This window comes from Semicossyphus pulcher, unplaced genomic scaffold, assembly GCF_022749685.1.
Source record: "Semicossyphus pulcher isolate SPU_LCO1_2020_fin unplaced genomic scaffold, fSemPul1.0.p SCAF_1, whole genome shotgun sequence".
Taxonomy (NCBI): Eukaryota; Metazoa; Chordata; class Actinopteri; order Labriformes; family Labridae; genus Semicossyphus; species Semicossyphus pulcher.
The window spans coordinates 28,284,226-28,307,203 of NW_027211603.1; the positions used below are offsets into that span (position 1 = coordinate 28,284,226).

Sequence of the window (22,978 nt, forward strand, 5' to 3'; positions counted from 1 at the left end):
TCCTTCATGAAGAAAACAAAGAGGATCAAATCTCATTGCAGAAGCATATTATTGAGTGTGTTTATCAGACATGGTTTTAGGACTCAGAATCAGATCTGTACAGGGCTGAGCAGGCAGGTATCAGTGATCTCAGATTGATCACAGGACGAGTGTGCTCTCCGCTCTGACTGCTCTCCTCTGATTCAATTAGTCTAAGTACACTATAAGCCCTTGTAAAACAGAGGTCGTGCAGGGTTAGCACATGCTCACAGTTTACTAGACGGAAAGGTGCACTGTGTGGTCAGAGACATTTTTGACCTCTATTTTGTTGTCTTTGTGCCTGAAGGTCCACTACTTGTAACGTATGGATCCATAAAACCTGATGAATGAAAGTCAGTGTTTACTTTTGACCTTCAAAAACATCGAGTCCCTTTACAGATTATTTGTAAGAAGAATATTCAGTCCATATAAAAACACAGGGATAGTTTTGTTACATCTTCTGCTGTTGAGTCTCATCTATAATCCATGCTGCTTTATTGCTACAGTCTATATTGAGCCCGTTTCTCTGGGGAGATGCTAAGTGAGAGGGATAAAGAGCATGTTGTCAGCGAGAGAGACGAAGAGAAGCTAAAACATGACACAGTCGCCGTTTGTCTTTGGTTTCAACTCAAGATCCACCGTCTGGGGGCATCACAGAGAAACACACTGTGTGCTCACAAACCACAGCACATTTCACAGGCTCACAGCTGAATTGAACAAATGGCATTCCCTTGGCATTATCTTCAAATGTCAAATATGCTGCTCCAGCCAGGGAAAAGGCTCGTTCATGGAGCAGGTTACTTGTTCAGGTCAGCCTCAGGTCTGCCTCTGTCCCTCATGGCTCTGTCTTATTAGGACACAGTGGCTGGTCCGGGGGTTAGAGCAGGGACATGTATCTGAAGCTAATGGCAGAGACTAGAGGCTTAACATGAAGCTAAGGCAAGTAAAAAGAGCATCAGCAGCTTAGAAATACTTCCAACTAGTGCTAACATTTTCCTGGCATGCTGACACAGTGTCCTGCCTCGAATACACCTGGATCCTCAGCCCACCATTAGGTTTCTTTATACGGTCACTGTGTTTGTTGTTGTCACTGTCAGACACCAGGCAATGATCTCGTTTACTCGAACATTTGGCTTTGACTCACAATAACAGTATGAGCAACATAACGGCCCACTGTTTCAAACAAACTACGCCACTGAAACTCGGCTCCATCTGGAAAAAGATATTTTAACAAGTTGCAGTGGGAAAAAAAGGTGTTGTGGATTTATCCCAGCTTAAGACGAGCTTTTTGGGCTGAAAAACTTATCTCAACAATATCATGAAATGAAACCAAATACCATCTAGGATTTGATTAGTAAACTAAACATAGTGTTTATCTTAAATATTGCATTTTCCAGCTCTTTGGCTGGATTAAAGTTAAATTGATTTCTGATACTATTCCAGTTTTAATTAAATAAAATAATAATATATATTTTTTTATTTATTAAAAATAATAAATTAAATTACGACAGGAGTTCCTTGCATATTCACATCACAAATGATCTGTTGAAAGTGTTAACTGTTAACTAATACTGCTACCCCCACAACATACAGCTCAGTATAAAAATGAAGAGACCTCTCCAAATGTTCCTTAAATCAGCATCTCCCTCTACATCATGGCCCGCCCAATCAGATCTGAACCCCATGAAAACCTCCTGAATGTGATCAAGAGGAAGATGGATGGCCATCGAACAAAGATAAGCAGCTCCAAGAGAGGCCTACCGTCATGTGACAGACTGGTGGAGAGCATGCAGAGATGCATGAATGCTTAAAACATCTGTATTCTGCTGTTTAAACATGAAAATGGAACTTGTTTTCTTTGCATTATTTGAGCTCTGAAAAACATATTTTTTTGCATCATTTGGTTTTCTTAACCAGTCGTCATTTTCTGCAAATAAAAGACCTAAACGAGAATATTGGATTTGAAGGTAGAAAGATGTTTTTTTACAATAAAACTAAAGATCATTTTACTCATATGAAAACGTATAAATAGTAAGATCCAGTAATAATTCACTATCTGGATAGTATATAGGAATATAAAAAACATGTCAAATATCATGATATATATTTCTATCATGACAGTACATATTCACTGACGCAAGACTTTGTGTGTAATTGTTATATCACACATAAAGGAGTGTCTAACACTTCTCTGTCTGAAGAGCATGCTTGTTAAAAGTTAACTCAACGTATTTCTGACTGTTTTCCCAGAAATGTCCTTCAAATGTTCTCAGTCTACTATGAAAGTTGTTTGGTTAGGACATAAAGGTTTGTTCACTCACATGGTAAATCCTGCTGTATACAATTTGTGTTTCACCTTTCAAATCTCAGCTAATAAATCAGCTGTGACTGTTCACTCGAGCTTAACTCACTTCTCTTCTATAGTGTTCAGGTTGAGGATGCAGACTGAATGAACTGAATGACCAGATGTACCCAAGAGAAACTCTTTCACCTAAAAAGTACCTCACACATAAAGTTGAGGAACATCTAAGTATACATATAAATTCTCTAAAGCCCAGCATGGCTCCTTCTGACTTATATAGCACGAGACCGGTGTTGGTAAATGTCAACAACTAAAAACACAAAACTAAACATTATTTGAGTTATAAATTGAATGTTCCCTCTCTGCTGTGTCTGATGATCATGTGATGTGTGTCATTTGATCTTTGGACTTACCTCCTCGACCAGAGCCAGCATACGCCGAGTGCTCTCCAAAGACTGCAGGGAGGCAAAGAGAGGAGAAATGATTAGCTGAGGGTCCACAAGAGAGTGAATACTGTCACACATCATGTAACATATAACATAATACAAATATACAATATGATATACGTACATAATCATGAGAAAAAAAAACTCATGATCAAAAAAAAGTGTGTTAATATAAAATGTTTGAGACACATTTTGCAGCAGAAGAAAAGTAATAAGCTTTATTTAAATGTGCAGACAGACAAATGACTGAAAGTCGTATAATTAGCCTTCATTATTCTTCTTCTCTCCTCTGATCCCGGGATTAATTATCTAATTCCTTCCTTTTGATTGCTAACTTTCTATCCTCAGCAGGGTTCCTCTGACTCTGATTTCTTAAACCAAACACTTTTTCATTCCCAATCCTCATTTCACCCTCTCTCCTTTCTTATCTCCTCATCTCCTGCATCTGCCTCTCTCCTCCCTGTTCCTCCATCCATCCCTCCCTACCTTCCTTATCCCTCCCTTCCCTTCCCTCCCATCACTTCCACGGAGCCTCTCGGCCTTGCATTATCTGCTCATGAATGTTTAATAAGGCCATTTGAGCTGCTCCATTATTCTGCAGCACAGAATTATCTGCTCTTCCTGAGCTCCTCTCAACTCATTAAAAAGGGCAAAGTTCTCCCTTTCCTTAAAAACGGCACAGTCCTGATGAGAGAGACTTAGAGAACAAGTTACTAAAACAAGCGAGGGTCATATTAAAGCAGCTTTGTCTGTCAGCCTGGAGGCTTTGAAGGTTTATTTATGTCCTCATAAAGAACAGGTCACTGTTTTCATGTCAAAAATATAAATCTGTTTTGACTGTCGACCAAGTTTTTCAAAAAAGCGCTCACAATTTATTTTTTCAATTTTTCTGTTGTTAAGTATTCTGCTACAAAGGCAGGCTGATTAACACTGGATTCTCTTTAAGTTTGTCAAATGCAGTTGATGAGAACTGTATAGAGATGATTATTGGAAAAACATAGCAGATAAACTACACCTAATTCTTAACGTTAAACGTTAAACAGACACACAAGGGAGAGGGACGCTTTCTGCCTCGCTTTTTTTCGCCCTCTGCGTCTCGTGTTTTTGAGAAAACACTCTGAGCGCCTCGAGTTGAAAAAACTTCAACTCAAAGCGTTTTTTCTCATTGTCCAATCGGATGAAAGGAGAGGCGGGCCTTCTGTCAGTTTACAATATAACGGTTAGGTTAATGACAGCAAGAAAAAATATATTGCTGAAATGGATAGACTGCAAACCTCCAACAATAGCTGGTTATCTTTAATATCATACCTATGGAATGACTGATATACAGGTCTAAGTGTATGATTAATGTATTCTGTAATATCTGGTCCCCATTCTTAGAATATATTGTTACTAGACTGGCAGCCATTGTAATGAAGGGTCAAAGTTAGGAATACATGACTGATTTGCTATGGAGTTGTATGGATGCTTAAGTGTCAGTGATGCTGTCCTGTGCAGGATTGTAAGACTTGAACAGTGTCCGATGTATTTATTTATTTATTTATTTATCTATATAATTTTATTTTAGAACTCTGTTTATGATGCGTAACATGGCCTCCCCCTGTTTTGTTTGTTGTTGTTCTGTTACTGTTGGGTTAACTTTGTACTTTTTGTATTGTTTGTACTGGTCTGTATTTGTCTGTGTGTTTCTGATGTCATACTGCTTATAGGGACGTACAAAACTTTGACACTGTCTGATGGAGAGGTGATCTCCCTCTATGTTTCTTTTATTTGTCACATTAGCCCGCCTTTTGATACTGTCTAATCTGTTATCGGCCTGTTTTGTACCTATCTGCATATCAGAAAAGTTCACTAAAGATATTGAAGAGACTAGGTCAAAACCTAGTAGGCTATGTGGCTGACCGCATCAGGTCAATGTGCGCTTTTCGCTGCGGACGTAGGTGAGGACAGCAGACGAGCAGCGGAGGAGCAACCCCGCCTACTCCCCGAACAAAGTATCCAGAACTGTATAGAGAGAGAGTTGCGTCAGTGGAGGTTCAATATGCTCCATGATCCGCCATTGCAATGTCGCAACTCTCTTTCTCTACGGCTCTGAAAGTACCGTCACTCAGTCAGTCAGTCAGTCAGTCAGTCAGTCACATACAGACCCATGTGAAGGGTCAACTAAAGACTAACCACCTGGGTATCAACCTGCTTTCTGAAAGTCTAAAATAAAATTGAGTTAGGAAAAATACCAATTTCAACATGTTCACATTGATTGCATTACAGATACTCTGTCTGTGCATTCACCTTCTCCATTTAACTCAGTAACTGTGGAGTCCTATTGTACTGTGGTTGCAGACAAACTGAACTGAAAACTGACTTGAATTGAGAACAATGAATGAATTTACATGTAAGCATGTTTTTCCAGGTGTAAAGAAGTGTGTATGTGTCTTCAACTTTACCTCATCGGCTATCTGGTCTGCGCGTGTCTGCAGGTCGGCCAGCTCATTGCGCATGTCTGATTCGTCTGCCATGATGACTGTTGAACTTTGACCTCAAGCAAGAAAGACTGGGAGGGAGAAAAACACAGATAGAGAGAGAGGTTAGTACACAAAACATACTGTGAAATAAAGCTGTATGAAAAACTATATGACCTGAAATGTAAGAAAGATTGTAGGAGCTTTAGCTGGTATTTAGACATATTCAGAATACATCCCAAAATTACACAAAGCATAGAGCAGCGTTGGTGGGCTAATGTACTCAAACTCCAGGGTAACATATTGTTCTACAGAGTGGAAGCCATCTGTCCCCAACACCTTAAAAGATGCACCACATTGGCTTAAAACAATGGATCCAATAATATCTGCTGATCAATCATATCACAAATGTATTATGAAGGCAGCGCATCTTTAATATGTCATATCTGTGGCTGCTTGTGATGACTTGTGATGTCACAAAGCTGCTGATGTCCAGTCAGGTTCAGTTTGTCCCCATGTGTTCATCAGGAGGTTGGAGAGGTTGCTCTATAGCAGCAGGGTCGCACGTTTAATCGCTTTAAGTTCTCCGAGTTCCTTTGAAGGTTCCTGTAAAAGTTCCTGCAGTCAAATGTAAAATATGGTTGCTGAAAGTGCTCAAAGTCTGATTTTGGTCAAACTGGATCATATTTTATGCAGAAATGGTTTCTGATGGACAGAGAGTTTCACTAACGTAAATTCTGCTGCTAAGTGAAGCTGCTGTTAGCTACCTATCAGCTGGCTTTGCCCTGTGTGGGAACCAGTGAAGTGATCGTATAAACTCCTCTAACTAGCACAGGAGCTTCAGGCCGCCACGCTATGAGGTCGAAGTTGTTGGGCCTCGGGCTAGGCGACTCTCAGCAGGGAATTATGGCATAGTTTGATGACAGGAAGTAACATTGATGTTACAGTAGCCAAAGGGTTTACAGTCGCTCAGATCTGGAATCTGACTTCTGGGATGACAAAGACACAGAGGAGATGGTGATCGGAGTGAGTGGGATGTTGGGCATCAAGTGGTGCCCACCTCTAGAGGCTAGAGGGAGGGTTTCGGCAAACGACATCGCTACTGTATTCCCCGTCACAAAGTGACCACTGTTGGTCATAGGGGCTGTGTTCGTACCCAGCCTGCTATGTCTCTCTACTTCAGGCTTGAAACCATTGTCCTCCCAGCAGCCCTTAGCTCCTCACACAGCACCAGTTTAGCTCAGCAGTTAAAATGGCGCATCCCCAGTTAGAGGCTACAGCCCTCGATGCGGCGGCCCTGGGTTTGACTCCCACCCTCGGCAACTCGTCAGCGCTCTCTCTTCCCCTGTTTCAGACACTTTCCACTGTCCTCTCTTTCAATAAAGGCATAAAAAAAAAGTTCCACCAAAATCCAGTTCCACTTAGCGCTCCTTCCGTGTGATGACTGGATGTGCAGCGTTTGCGTCTGTTGCATCTGTTTTCTGGGTTGGTGTGTTTTTGACTTTGCATTGTTTATGTATTTGCAGTGTGTTTTTTCATTTGCAGCACTTCTCTGTTGGTGTATTTGTTTAGGACCTTTGTGTGTGTTTTGCAATTGGCTATATGTCAGTATTTGCAGCCCAGTTCTCCTCATGAAAACCTCGTCGTCCACCATAATAAATGCCTGCGTCATACATGCTCAGTCAACAGTACAGAAAAAGACCATCAACACAAGAGATGAAACAATGTTTGCAGATTTTAAGATTAAAAAAGGGCACCAGCTGTTGACTGGGCTTAAGTGAAGTGCAACATTTTTATTTCGTAACCACAAGTGATGCATAATTTACTGTTAAAACACTCGGGGTAAATAGGTCCTGCTTGTGTTTACTGCCGCAGACACACAGCACGCAACAAACACAAACCATTGCTGCTACACACTCTCTGTGATCAAGCCTCGACCCTGCTGACCCTGAACTTCCTCCTCAGGGATCAACAGTGAATCAAAATGAAGGAATGAGGAGGAGCTCCATCACTCTTACTGTTTGAAGAAAAAGTATCGGGACAGAGACAGGGGTCTATTTTTGTTCCTCTGACGCGCTGCCAGACAGTATTTCATACAGCCACACACACACAGCGGAGGTATGGTCTATGAAATATGTATGTGGCTGTTACTCTGCAGGCTGACAGAGCTACATGCTGCTGCTGGTCGGGGTGAAGCAGCAGAAAGCTTTTAATGAGGCAAATAATCTGATCTGGACCAATCACGTCTCATCTGTGCATCTAATGTGCTTTTGTTTCTATTAATCATTTTTGAAGAGTTTTCCTGCTAATGTGGCTCATCGCTGATATAAATTTAACCACTCAGCAGCTTTCAGCTCGGCGATCATTAAAGCTTTATGTAATCTAATCTGCTGAAATATACAGTGCAGCCGTGGGACCGAGGGAGCGCTGAGTTTATGACTCCATCAGGCGCGGTCTCTGCAGGAGGGGACTTTAAGTCACTGTAACATTGCTGAGGTGTATGTAAAGTTATTTTTAAAGCACTTTAAATCATTTAGCTTTCCTATGACCAAGTAAAAATAGCAAAAAAAATCAGGGGGGAAGTTAGTTCTCTGCTCAGACCCGAGGCATCCATCAACAGTCCCTGTCAGAAGGTCTCTGAGGTGAACATAAACACAGGGTAGGTACGAGTCACAGCTGGATGTTTGATAAAGCATCTCCTCGCTCTGCACCGCCTCCTGTCTGTCCGTCTGTGCCCCCATCCCGGCGGAGTCGTCAGGACGGTTAATAATTGAACATGTGCCGGGAAGAGAGATGGAGGGTGGAAAAAAAGGAAGCCATTTCAAAGTGCTCCTCTCATTTTTTTATGCCCTCCCTCCCTCCCTCTCTCTCTCTCTCTCTCTATGTGTGTGTGTGTGTTTGTCTATGCCTGGTACACAGTTGCACTTTAAAATATTTATGTTGACATTTTACTTTTTAGCCATTCGGCTACTGCTGTAATCCAGAGCTCCTTACAATGAGTGAATCAGCAGAACAAGCTGCAGTTCATAGATCAGAGACATTACAGGTGAATCAGACAGAGGATTTAAGGTATGAGAGATACAAACTAAAGTTCAGTGTGATGGTTTACTGAGTAGACAGGACTTTGTAAAGTTTTAAATAACTGCTGAGATACATGAACGATGATGACAGCTTGTCCACCCTGCCTTGACAGAGATTCAATCAATTAAAATAATATGTTAATTTATTCAAATTATTTTCTGATCTCGCTGCTCCATTTTAGAAAACTGGATGTGAAGTTTCAAGATGGCAACATACCAGGACGATTCATCACTGCCATGCTCACTTTATGCCCACTTGTTGACAACTTAGCTGTGGTTCTCATTAGCGACAGTAAATAATGCTACACTGATTGATGTGTCCTCTGTACATCATATTATATCTGTTATATCACAGTACTTATCAGATGCATGATATTAGCTACCCCTTGAGCTGGCATATGAGATACAGGAAGTCAGATTCGGATAGAGACGGATAACTGTGATTATGAAAGATTTTAAAGTCACTCTTCACTCGTGCTCAGTAACGGGGCTTAGCAGGCGACCAAGCCGCTACACCAAAACATCTGTAAACACACAGCATGGTGTAGATTACTTTTATAAAATGTTAGTACAGATAGTCAGATAATCAATACGTTTGTGATTTTATTTGGTCTCCATGATGCATCTTAACACTGTATTTTATACCCTTTCCCAGTTAGAGCGTTGACATAAGTTTTTCAGACCCGGGAAGAGGGCTAATAAATGCTGATTGTCTCCGTTCCCATTGCCAGTGGAGTATACTCCTGTCGGTCTCTTTTCTGCTGTTTTCTGACGTCACACACACGCCGGAAACAGGGGTGACTGTTCCTCTCGGATCAGAAGAAGCTCTGCCACCTCACTGTCTTGACAGTGTTGCTGCATCTTGCACCAAACAAAGAACAACTTGCAGTTGTTCTTCTGTATTTAGCGACAGCGGCTGGAACTTCAATGCCCGTCATAGCATCGCCCCGGAAAGGGGGTGGAGATTATCATGTTGACCCGGGTTTTGTGTTCCCATCATTGCCGATCGGAGCCGAGGCGATAATTACCCGGGTCTGAATGCTGATTGTAGCCTTTCCCACTAAGCAGAAAAGCCGGGTGCTTTACTGTACTCTAAGTGCTGCCACTACCACATCCCTGATTAGATGATCATCACCTTTCACCTTAGATCATCTGCCCCCACCAATCAATCTCTCTGCTCCTCCCTGAAACACCCCATCCATCTCTACTTCCTACAAAGCTCTCACTCTGGCTAATGAACTACAGAGATACCTCACCTGACATCATTTAAACACCAGTTTGGTTGCAGATTAATTTGCTGTTGTAAACACCATGTCCCAAATCCTACAGGAGTCCAGGTGAGGTTAGACAAATGAATGACTGATAATGTTGTTGATAATGGGAACATGTTTATAATGATGCTAGTTCATGATCCCTAAAGTAATCAGAAATTAATCCTGATTGGAACATGAATTTGAGAACCAATGTAGCCCCAGACTGGCCAAAAATGAAGCTAAATGGTTAAGTTGTTAGGATTCATTCTCTTGTAACCATAGTTGTGTCCTAATTCAGGGGCTGCATCCTTCGAGGGACGTATTTGAAGCCCTGCTGCGTCACAGTGGCTGATCAAAGGCTGTCCCATTTCGAAGGCTCCTTCAGATACAGCCAACAAATGCGTCCTCCTTTTACCAGATCCATCGGTGCGTCCTTCGCGGCCCAACGTATCCTGAGATTCGTTGAGCGCCAATTCAAACAAGATGGTGGACTCTTAAAAGACCGAGCAAATGTAAAAGTTTTGGTTTCAACTGAATCGAATAGCTAGCATAAGTTATGATTGCTAGTTAGCCTGCCAGATACCTTTGCTAGTCAACAGAAGTAGTGTTTGGTAACGCAAGGGTAAGGGCAGGAACAGCAGGTGACGCACACAGGAAGTCCTCTGTACCGTCTCATTTCAGTTCGGCCTTAGCGGTCTACACAGGGTACATATGATTCATCCTTCGTAGACTGGGTCCTTTGAAGGATGCAGCCCCTGAATTGAGACAGGTCATGAATACAGCTCATGAATCTCTGCATACAATCTCATCACAATTTATCCAGTAGTTGTTAAGGTATTTCAGACTAATGCTCTGGACCAACGGACAGGCACTGTTTGGACATAAAGTGTCTAAAAGGTCAGCTTGGCTTAGCATCAGCTAAAATAACCCCCACTGTCCAGCACGCGCCCAGTTTGATTTGACACAGCACTACACAATCCAAGTACCTCTCATTCTTAAAGAAGCCTATTGATTTTTACATAGAACGCCAATTAATTTAATTGCAACTTTAATTGTTAAAATGGCCCAAAGAGAAAAACAAAACTGACTTGTCCGCAGCACTTTCCATCCCAATCACTTTTTAAATATTAAACATGACACTTAAACTGCTTCCTGTCTTCACTCTGTCAGCATTTTTCTCCCTCCCCCTCCTCCTCCTCTTCTGTCCACCCCTCTCTGAAAGTCACTTCCTCTTTAACATGCTTAACATGTTTCATAGACAGACTACAGTGGAGCTGACATAACACAAGGTCCGCCCGTCCCCATCCCCCACCTGCGGCCCTGCTGGCTGTCAATCGTCTCGACTGACGGCTGCTGTAAGGCCTGAACTGCAGGGCTCAGCCTGCAGAGAGATTAAAGTCAGCGGGGAAAGAGGATTTACTCTGCACTGTTTTCTCTCCTCTCGCTCACACACTCTCTCCTCTGACTCTGCCTCCTCTCTCCTGCTTTCTTTGTTTCACTTCTTCTCCTCTCTATGAATATTTACAGTTTATGTCCAGGAAAAAGAAAGAGGGAGACAATTTAATAATGCCCCTTAATAATAAATGTCTCATCTGCAGCAAAAATTGTCAAATAATTTGCAAATCACAGCAGGTGATTTCCAGCCGGTATTAAGGCTGGATGAGAAGTTATTATGTCTGAAATTTAGCCAATTACAGAAACTACGATAACATCGACAGAACAAGGACAGAAAACATCTTAAAAATGGTGAACAGACAAGTTATTTCTAGAAGTGCAGAGCACAAACACCACAACAATGCTCCTCATCAAACACAGAGTGAGCATGAGGCATGATGGGAGAATATTGACTTAAATGGAGACATTAAAAGGGCATCAATGAATTATTGATCAGATTATTAAGCTGTTAAAGGGAGATGTGGAAACAGGATGAGAGCCAGGACACGACCTCAACAAGCACAGAGGGGAGGAGAGTAAACACAGGAGCATGTTCACAGTTTATTGTGACTAAAACAAGGTAGAAATTCTTAAGGTTTAAACTTCCCGTTTGTCTCAATGACACAAACCACGTCTGTCGTTTTGATGCGTCTCTTTTGTCCTGAATATGTCTGCGTTGATGTTCTCGTCTGTCTCTGTTTGCCCACAAAGCCACCAGCAACATCTGACCAGGTAGGTGTGTTTCATCTGAACAGAGCAGCATACAGTTCTGGCTCCAGAAGGGGACTGGATTAGCACTGTCATAGGCTGACATGATTAACACACAGCTTCAATCGCGGAAGAATTCAATGAAAAGCTATTTCAGGAAACAAAGAAAAATCCTGTCAAACCATACAAATGGAAAATTCCACTTTGAAAACCCTCAAAACCGCAGCTGAGAAGACAAGCACGTCTTTGTAGGAGCAAGACGCTGTTAGAGCTGTCGGAGAGGAAGGAGCCATGCTGCGGAGACGAGGCTTTTACTTTGAAAGCACTTCACCGGAGGGATGCATTAAACAGTTATTGACATGAATTAACAAATCCAGCACTAATAAATCCCCGATCTACCAAAATCTCAGGCTGATGACTGCAAGGGACGTCCATGAGAAACTACAAGAACCATGTCTAAATTTCAATCGAAGAGTTTATCTGTAGGTTTGGGTCCTTTAAACATCAACCTAAGAAGAAAACTATAAAGATTTGAAATAACAGATTCAAGAGATGTAATAAAAATGCTAATTAACACATATTTTTCCTTTGTATGGATGAATGGAAACACCTTGGGTTTAAAGCAGCCTGGATGAAGGATAAATGTGCATTTCTACAATGATTCAGGATAAAAGAGATGAAGTTGTTTAGTATCCTTCACCGCGGCAGACTGTCAGCCTGTCGTGATAAACTGCCTCTAACCGAGAGGCTGCTATCAATCAAGCGCCGTGTTCGGTTGAGATAAACAATGTTTGTGTAGGAAGTAGGACATCAGGAAACTCAGAGTGAGGGAAACCAGGTCAGCCTGCCAGTTGTTCAGTTAAATGTTTCTCACGGGTTTATAGAAGCACTAACCTAAATCTGAGGGATTTTTAGGATATCTGGTTCACTTTTTCTCTCGCTTTCATGCGTTTGTGTTTTGCGGATTAGTCAGAGAGGCGGTGGGAAATGAGACGGTGGGCACAGTGTGACTGAAAATTAGCATTGCTATTCCTGTAATGAATTTGTTTGTGTAATTGCAGGACAGCTGGTCATGTAGAAAGTGTAACCTGGGCAGTGCAGGGGGTAACAATACACGTTACAGGACATGCATGAAGCAGCAATAACGATAGCTACTTGTTCTGTTTCTTGCACAAACTGCAGCAGTGAAGCACAAGAACACTGAAGCTAAGTGAGGTGGTGATTTTAAACAAAGCAGGGAAACATTTAACGTCCTCTTATTCCCTCAGTCCCTCCTCTATTTGCACCAGACTTGACCTCGCCTCTTTCATCTTCCTTCTGTAAAATTACAGTAGCTAAAGCAGGCGGCAGCTTAAAACTTCATAATTATGTCTTTATAATAATCTGTAATTATGACACGGACGTGCCACCAATGCTCACTTTGTCCATTAAAGCTGAAAGTGAAGGAGACTGCAGACCCACCGTGTCAGATCATTAAAAGCAGTCTGTTCAAGGACAAGAAGGAGAGCAGCAGCAGGGCAGACAGGGGTGTGTGTGTGTGTGTGTGTGTGTGTGTGTCAGTATGGGTGGGTCCAACATGTTACCACATCAAAGCAGAACCATGTTTCATTATTCACTGAACGAGCCAAGTCAACATTATTAATGCAACAGCAGTGAGTGAGTGTGTGTGACAGCCTGAGTACATACAGCACGTACTGTACAGTGTGTGTGTGTGTGTGTGTTCAGGAGATACATTTGTCTGTGTATGCACATGTGGCTGTTCAAATGGAGCCCTCCGTTATCATTGTAGCTGTTAGTCTTTGATTACATTTTGTATTTCCAAAGATTTTTCTGATTTGGTGTAATAATAGGACGCGGCTATAGCTCTGTTTTCACTCTGTCATTACAAACATGCTTCACACACATAGGCCAGAAATACACACATGCACAAACAGGACCCTATGGACATGCATTAATGGAGAGATGTCAGAGTGAGGGGGCTGCACATGGACATGCGCCCAGAGCAGTTGGGGGGCTTGTTGCCTTGCTCAAGGGCACCTCCACAGAGCCCAGGAATGGAACAGGCTACCGGCGCCAATTCCATACTAGGTCCGTACCGGGACTCGAACCCCCCTCCAGTTCCCAAGCCAAGTCCCTACAGACTGAGCAACCGTCTACCTCAAAGAACTGAGTTAACATGGATGTTAGGAAGCAAGAACCAATCTTATCCAAGCAAAACCTTGGATTTGAAGTGTTTGGCCTTTTACTCTTTATGTCCAGCGTGTTACTGATATGATCATTCGTGGCTTAATGCACCCAAACTGATGCCGTTGTCAAAATCATAACTAGACCAGCATGCAAGTGTACCAGGGTCCAAGCTCCTGACACTAATATACTGTATATTTAGGCAGCATGGAATAAAGAAAGTGACAAACTTAAAAATTGTCTTAGTGTACACTTTCAACATGCTGAAATGTGTAAGCTTTCTAACTCCTGCACTGCTCTGATTTCTTTCCGCTCTATGCTGCTTTCAATATACTTAAATAGATCACACAGATGCAGTTGTGTAACGCTGCAGTTCTTACTCTGAAAAAACACTTCTCCTGGTGCCAGGAGGCTCTGGTTAAGATGGAAAGGCTGATATCCTTCATTAAGTACATGTAAACACACACAAACACGCTCACACGCTCCTGCATGCTCCTCTGTACTCACTGATGCCTTGTCAGTCAATTTTAACCTGCGTGGTCAGGACCGAGCTGAGCAATATATACATAATCAGACCTGTCACACAGACTCAGGAGGGTAAAGTACCTGCTGACACTTCATATACAACATCATCAAGTCCCAGACAACCTTCGTATTATATTAGGTGCATCCACACAACAGTGATGGTGCAGGATTTTTTGCAGTGTTTCACTTCCTGTGGCTCAGGTTTCCTTTTTTGTTTTCATGTCCTTTAACGTCTCTTTGACAAAATCATCCATCAAACCGAACTGCTCTTTCACTTTATCCACAATGTGACCACGTTTGATTTTAACCCGTCTCCTTGGAATTACATTTACGTAGTAAAACATTTTGGATATTAATAAAAATAATCCCAACCAGTAATCGTTGCCTGGATTATGTTCAGAGGCAATGTTTTTTTTGAATGAAGAGCTACATTCATGCACAATGCTGGAGTTAAAGTGAGGTTGTTGTGGTGGATGTTAGCAGCCAAACAGAGCACTCTGACACCAGAGGCCAGGGTTAGCAATAAGAGTCCTGTCTGCGGTTTGGTTTAGGCAACAAAAGCAGATAAAGGTTAGAAACAGATGGTTGTTATAGCCAATTGTTCACATGCTGCTTCTAAAGCCATTTCTCTGACTTAATACAATCTTTCCTGACCTAAACAAAGAGCTGTCATTGGCTAAAAATAACGGAGTAAATGTTAAAAAAACAGAATATTCTCTGTTAATCGTATCCATCTTCTAACAAGCAGGCGAAACTCCATTCACACACGCAAATGTGACCTGAAGGCTAATGAAAGTAGAGTTAAACACTGCGGGTATGACTTGGACCAAATGAGGCTGGAGCACTGACCTTTACACTGCTACGGCTTGTTGTTTCTTACAACCCTGAGGACTTGAAGCGTATGCAGAAACCATTGAGGACTAATACGTTTTATTACACGTCTATTAACAATAAAATGTATTGATTCAGCCATATATTTTATGTCCATTACAAGTAGGTGAAATATGTCTTATTCAGTGCAGCCTTCACACACTCCAACCAGCTGTAGCGCTCGTACTGTAGCTCCGTGCTGACCTATAAGCAGTGAGCACATATGTCAAGATGTGACCGGGCCACAGAGCATGATGGGAGCCTGGGGGCTAAACTATTCAGACAGTACGACCAGCACTTCATGCCTGACTGATAATACACCATACATCTTCCCACAAATGCGTGGACTTGGAGTACACTAACGTCCTTTGTCAGTCGAACACACATGCACACCAAAGCAACTTCAACATCCTCACTAGTGTTTATTAAAGCAAATGAATATATTATGAATATTTACCAGTAAGACTAAAAACAAAAACTATAAAAAGTGTTCAACTTTGTGGCGCATAATATGCGCCTACAGTCGATCAGTGACCTGTCACGGTCCTGAGTGCATCAAAGAACAAATCTGGATGCAAAAAAATCTGCTCACATATTTTATCACGTTTTTATCACGTTTAACATCAAAACAAGACGGCAAAAGTAATGTAAATTATTTGTTGCCTAGATTGAATCGGTCGTGATTAAAACTACTTCAAACAGGCTTATCTGAAGATAACTGCATAGAAAGACTCTCTCCTTTAAAAGAAATCAACAGTAGTAGTTGGAGAAGTAGGCAATGTGCGTTATAGGTGGATTTAAAGACCCTCTCCAGTGAAAATCCAGTGTCTAACCTTGTAAACATCTAGTGTGGTGTTCTTCATGTGCTACAAGACATATCAGGGACAACATCAGCATCATCTCCATGGCTGGGCTTGTCTGCTTTTAAACTGCAGTGTACCAAGGACAGGCAGAACAACACGTTTTCAGAATGGCAGGTTTGAGACGTCACAAAACTGAGGAGCCAATCCCGTTAATGGATGGGTGACGCTATGCATATCATTATGTGTAACCTATGGCAACCACTTCGGCGATGCGCGAGCCAGCTGTAACGTCATCGTCAATTTTGCAAACTCACTGCTGACTACTAACGTTAACATTACTACTAGTAATTACTACATTTCAAGCTAGCTAAGTTTCAACAAGTTGTCACTAAATGACAGCAGAGACGTGTTTTGTTTTCAGCTGTAATTTTACGAAAGGAGAAACGTAGCGCATAGTGGGTGGGGACTATACAGAGTCTGGAAACCTTAATGAGGGAGAAGGAGGAGATGCCTTTGGAGGATTTTTACAAGGTATTTAAACGTGTTTTGTAGAAAAAACATATCAGACACAATTTCTTATTTCAAGCAGAACATTTTATGTGTCTTAAAACATGACTGGAGCTGCTCTTTAAATAGAAAATCACCACCACATAAAAAAATGTCCATGTCTGGGCTTTGACTTATTTCATTATTTCACATCGACTCCTTTAATATTTAAGGTAGAAAGGTAAAACTAAACTTTTTAGTCCACACTGAATTTTTAAGATGCTTTTAAATTCAAAGCAGGACGGACGTAAGATGTTCAAAGAACAGCTCTATAAGGAGGATGACCATAACAGTTGAATATAAACTGAACAAAAGCTCATACAGTGCTGGTTTTCTGCCCACAGAAACGCCTGCCGTGACAATATGGCCCCAACGAATTAAAACATTCCCTATGGAGAGCCAGGAAGGACACACACAGAGAAATCTGCTGCGGAAAATCACTGAGGACAAATGCCTGAGCGGGTCACTTTTTGTGCCGTTTTGAAGTGAAATGCCAACAAAATAGACACTTGATGATTATAATCTGTGAAACACTTGCCTATAATTCGCAAAAAAACTTTGCACTTCCTTTATTTTCCTGAATGACAGGCCTTCGGGGTGTATTGTATGGCTAAGCCTTTCTGAAACGACATTATTCCCCACAATGACTGCCTGCAGCTGCCGTTATGTGAGCAGAGGAACAAGGTCAGAACCCGACCACCTGGCAGCCAGAGTAAAAATGTACCATTAACCCTGCCCGGCTCTGTTTTTAACACCTCTGCTGTGACGCAGGATTACAAAACACAATGAAAAAATGGTTCCCAGCGTTCGGCCATGTTTGTCTCAGCTGAGCAGGATGATGGAGCAGATTGCGTTTCCTGCATTTCCTCGTTATATAATCCAAAGGAGGACGGAAAGATATGGCAGGCGGGGTTTGATGGAGAGAGGCAGATTAGACGGGGAGATAGACATGTGTGGTGGGAAAGAAGAACACTTCACAACAGTTTAAGAAACAGTTTCAGCTCTATCAGGCGGACAGAGTAGATTCTCTTTTAAGTGACGCATCTAGCATCTGCACAACCTTCTAACGATTGGTCAACTTTTACTGAATGTCAACATGTTTATAAATGAGATCGACTGAATGATGTGCGGGCGCTCAGATACTGTATGCAGAGGGAAAGATGGTGGTGTGGGACGTACAGGAGATTCAAAGCAATCATCTGTGGCCTGCAGGGATAATCACTGCAAAGCCCCACTGTCCCATTCACTGAGGATAAAACCCACTGGATTAATCTGTAGGCCTACACACACACACACACACACACACACATAGAGAGATGCAACACAACACTTACATAACACACGGACCACTCTCCCTCGCTCTCCTCTACTTTCCCTCCCTCATACGTGCTTTCCCTTTTCTTTCACTTTGGCACACACACGACATAACATGCACACACACACACTCGCCATCACCCTCTCCTCTCCTACTGCTTACACACATTCAAACGGACACCTGTCAACATGCTGCTCTGTAAATGCTGTTCACCTTTACACTCACACATACATTGTGTGACAAGCACACACAGGACAGTACATAATTAGAGAGATATCAAATGTGGCGTACGGGAAGAAGACAGACGCATGTACACACAATTAACAAGGACATAACTGCCTGTGAGGGACATGAAGACCATCTGTTCATCGAAATATTGATGGATATGGTCGGAAAGAAAACAAACGTTAACAAACGTTAAAGACTTTAAGCTCGCTTTAATGGTAGAGAGGCTGCAGAGCATCCCTGCAGGGAAGAGCTACTGTACATGAGGAGTCAGGTTACGACAGATCAGCCATGTCATCCTGATCAATAAGAGGGGGCATATCACAAACATCTGAAATGATCCGTTTGTCTGAGGAGCTTCAGGATCAGAATACATAGACGTGTGTGTCTCTGTCTCTATGAAGGGAAAGTCAGCTTTGTCAGGGCAGGACATCATGTTTACATTCCTCTAAACTGTACTGTGTGAATTACGTTATCATGTCGTGTAACTGTGTCGTTGTTGTTTTGAAAATGTGCAACACTTTTAAAGTTTGTTATTTATGAGTTAGTTTTGTTGGTGACTCTAAATTGCCCATAGGTGAGAATGTGAGCGTGAAAGATTGTCTGTCTCTATGTATCAGCCAATGACTGTATATAGATGGACGACGTGTCTCCATCTGCTCCCACTGTAAGAAAGTGATGCCAAATTAGCCCCTGTGATAGGCGCTGCCATCTTGCGATGGTGACATCATTTGGAGCTGCGCAGTAGAGATCAGCGGGTGATCTGTTTACCAGCAGAACAGCTTCTTTGTGTTTGTCTGAGGTTAACGTTCACAGATATGGAAACTGCAATAACTGTGGTTATTGTTTTAGTGACGTTTCCTCTCGCGGTTTGTCCTCTACTCTACTAATCCGGAACAGATCGGCTGCAGGAGCCGTATTTGTCAACAGAGCTGTCAATCACCATTTTTACAGCATCAAATAACTAATTAAAAATAAACTTGTCAGAAAAATGAACACTTGGACGTAAATCAGCATGATAAGAACTAACTATAATGACAGAAACCATGTTTGAGAAACATTTATTTGACGTGTATTTTGATTTTATAGTTTGACTCATGTCCCATCTGTTAACATGGAGGAGGCGGGCTTTAAGACCTATACTGCAGCCAGTCAGCAGGGGGTGATAGAGAGGGTTTGGCTTCACTTTTAGGGAGCTGTCATGTCGTCCATCTTTTTATACAGTCTACGGGGTCGGCCCTGTGATTGACTGGCGATCATCAGGGTGTACCCTCTCTCTCACACAATGACAGCTGGGATCGGCTCCAGCCCCCCGTGAACATCTACAGATTAGGGGTATAGTAATGTTTGAATTATGAAAAGGATGCTTTGCTTTAATTTTAGCTTCCAGAATACAAGTGCTTAATGTGCCCTGTAGAGTTTCCTCATTACCAAACACTATAACGCATTATGCTGTGTCCTTAAGGTCTAATGCATTTCCTGTCTAATAATCATTTGCAATTTGCCAATTTTTGGAAATATTTCAAAATGCATTGTTATCATCCGTGTTAACTGGCTCATTGTTTCCTTCTTCACTGCCTTTGTTGGTATATTACTATGTTTTGGGGGAATCAGTGAAAAAGACGGCAGGAAAGGACCCTCATTTTCTTGTAACTGCGTCATCATGCAGGTGCAAGATACAAACAAAAAGGGGACAAAACTTTTCAAAGAATGGCTTCAAAGCACTAAAGGAGGGCAAAAGTAACAAAGAGGAACTTGTATTAAGTTTCCAAAGATTAGACAAAGTCATTCTTTGCAAGTTACGACAAAGTCCACACCTCTGCAAACATCAGAGAGGATTTAACTCTTACTGTGTGGGAGGGCTTAAAACATCCTGCAGGGCTTCTTAAAACATCTGCCCCTCACAGACAAGATGGAATTAACTACCACTGACAAAGTGTGACATTATCAACAAGTCCTTTTTAAAGAGCGACGTGTCATCCAAACATCAGCAGGTTTGAAGAGTAAAAGCACAAAACAAATCTGTACATGAACATCGCAGAGGGAACAAAGACGGCAGCAGCTTGCAAAGAGCAAACTGTGAATGTGATCCTCGGCTCATTTTGTAGCGGAGAAATAATAAGTGAGCAACATGCAGTGAAAAGAAGACTGTCATCACTGTGCATTCTTGAATATTACTGCTTTCTCCCAGCTGGCATTTTTCAAGCAGATTAAATTCAACATGAGCGCGGTACAAAAAGAACAAGATGAATAAATAACAAGGGGATAAATTAAACAGTGTGAGTGCGCTTTTAAAGGGACAAGAGAGACAGTGTGTGACTGTGTATTTTTCCACGGATGCAGCAGGAGCGGGGCTGGAGGCAGCTGGTAATTTCTCACCTTTCTGTGGGCAGGGTGATGGATGGGTGAGTGATGGGTGCTGAGGGGAGGCGAGAGGGGGAGGAGGGGTACGACGGCGTTGTGCAAGTCTAGGCAGGAAGCATTTTCTCACCAGGAAACTGATTATCTGTGCACCCTGGGTTCATGATCATCATTTCTCTGCACAGAAGAATAAGTGATAAGCAGCTGTTTCTCCTGTAGCCTGAGGCCAGGTGTGTCTCCAAACACTCCAAGAGCTTGTCACCGCTTTATCAGCAGTTTAAAGTGCCTGATAGAGGAGACTAACTCATCAGCCGCAGCCAGACGTCACATAATTCAATAATCTTTATATTATACTTACTATTTTTTCCCTACACAACCAGTTAAATGCTTTATGATTGATATTTGTCGTCTTTATAAAATCATTTCTGTTAAACTGAAGCAGAAACTCAAGATATTTATTGTTACTTTTACTTTCTACTTCAGTCGAACTATTGGATTGTAGACTATTGTATGAGTTTTGGTTGGCTAAAATATCAGTGTTTCCTCATTCCCAGCCCTAACTGAAATATCTTTGTGTTTCCTCCTGGTTACAAATAACAGCCGGCTGTCAAACAAAGAGAACACACCAGGTTGATCTGCTTATGGGTCTGCCTGAGCTCTTCGTCCTCGCTGACATTAACACAGGTACAACGGCAGGACAGGAAAGGGAGGGACAAAGGTTTGTATAATTCCTGGAATAGAAGTACAGTTTATTTCTATAATAAATTTCAGTACTAATTTCTTGTAACAAGTCATTTAACAAGATTATAAGTTCTCAAGTGATGTTCCAATGGTTTTGTAGGATAATAATAATTACTTAATTTGTATAGCATAGCCTACCATAAGTAAGGAACAAAAATAGCTTTTTTATTGATGGCATAAAACAAAAACAATTTTTATTAACCAAGTATGAATTATAATCACAAAAAAGCAATCATCTGAAGGGGAAAAATACTGTGCCTTACAGAGTCAGATCCGTATCTATATCTTCCTGTTTCATTGAGGCAGACTCTTGGGGAGCAAAACATCACTTCAACATCACAGCAACCAGAGCGAGCTGACGTCAATATTAAGGCAGAGGTCAGACCTCTGGAAACGTCTCAGGCAGAAACAGCCTCCTCCATCACATCACCGCTGGGGGCGAGTTGTGACTCCTCCTTTGGGAAAAACCTTTCAAAACAATGTCCATCTGAATTTTCATCCAAATACAGCCTATACTTAAATGTGCCAACACAGAGGAAATCATTTCATTTGTTCCCACGCACTTCCACTTGTAGGAGGTAACCTATTTTCATGACACACACACGGTTACCTTGACGCGCGTGAAGTGACCTGCTTGCTTCTGCCTTGTTTCACAACCACATAACATTTCTACACAATACTGAAAACTGGAGGGCTTTTAACCCACTTCTTTTTGGAAAAATGAATACTTTTAGATATATTTAAATACTACTGCTCTGAATGCAAGTCCAAGTGTGTTTTGCCCGCGTGAGCTCATTGCGAGTGCCTGTCCGCGAGCTCCGGAGCTGTCCGCGGTGCTGAACCACATCCATCCTCGCAGAAGTCTTTTAAACCGCGAGTAAAACCCTCCGCCTCACATACAAGCCTTCAGAAACACGAGAAACACAATCACAGAGGCTGCTTTAAGCTCTAATTTAATCCTTACAACTAACTTTAATCTTGTAATGTGTTTAAGACGGGGGCTCCCAGCCAAACACTGCTTCAGTTAATGCAGAAAAACGCCACAAAGTTTGTCAACAGTGATTACAAACACCTGACAATCTTACAGTTGCTGGATAAAACTTTAACGACGTAGCATACATAAACCCCGAGTATATAAGCTGCCAGAGTCTTACTTTAAAAGCCACATATTTTAGAGTTGATTAAACTGTAATTAATGTTGTTTAACAGTGTACCCAATAGTAAAACAAACAAATAGGCGAAACCTACCTTTTTAGCGTTGTTCTGCTCTTCTTCTTATTTTGCTATATTTGTTTGATTCAGGATGAAAATGTCCGTCCGTGCTGCCGCTCCACTCAACGGGACTGTCCCCGGTAGAAGCACACCGCCCTCCTCCTCTCCAATTGTAAAGCGCGGAGGATTCCGATATCACACACTTCCTGTTTAGATTTACAAAATAAAATATGAAACTGTTAGCTTGCTCGTTACAAGTTTAACTTTTTTTTAAAAAGCCTATAAAGGTGTTTTGGTAACACAGCACCATTGAAGAGAGTCTACCAAGGGATACTGTAGAAAAACGATGCCTCTATGAGCCGACGTTAGCCTTCTCCGACTCCATTTCTAACCATTACACCAACTTCAGCTTCCGTTATGTGGACGTTAGCCTTACTCAACACCTACTTGGTTATATTTTTGAAAAGCAAGCCAAGGCTTTTTAACCTCCAATTGA

General features: G+C 41.9%; 1 protein-coding gene across 1 annotated transcript in view; it reads right to left on the reverse strand.

The window, feature by feature from the left end:
- LOC138588653 (synaptosomal-associated protein 25-A-like) overlaps positions 1–22,626 on the reverse strand; it is a 43,766-nt gene extending 21,140 nt beyond the window's left edge. The window contains exons 1-3 of the mRNA XM_069658888.1: positions 22,519–22,626; positions 5,211–5,317; positions 2,734–2,775 (exon numbers count right to left, since the gene is read on the reverse strand). Coding sequence (XP_069514989.1) covers positions 2,734–2,775; positions 5,211–5,282 — 114 coding nt within the window. The 5' untranslated portion in view covers positions 5,283–5,317; positions 22,519–22,626. The remainder of the gene's footprint in view (positions 1–2,733; positions 2,776–5,210; positions 5,318–22,518) is intronic.
- Positions 22,627–22,978: the final 352 nt, after the last annotated feature.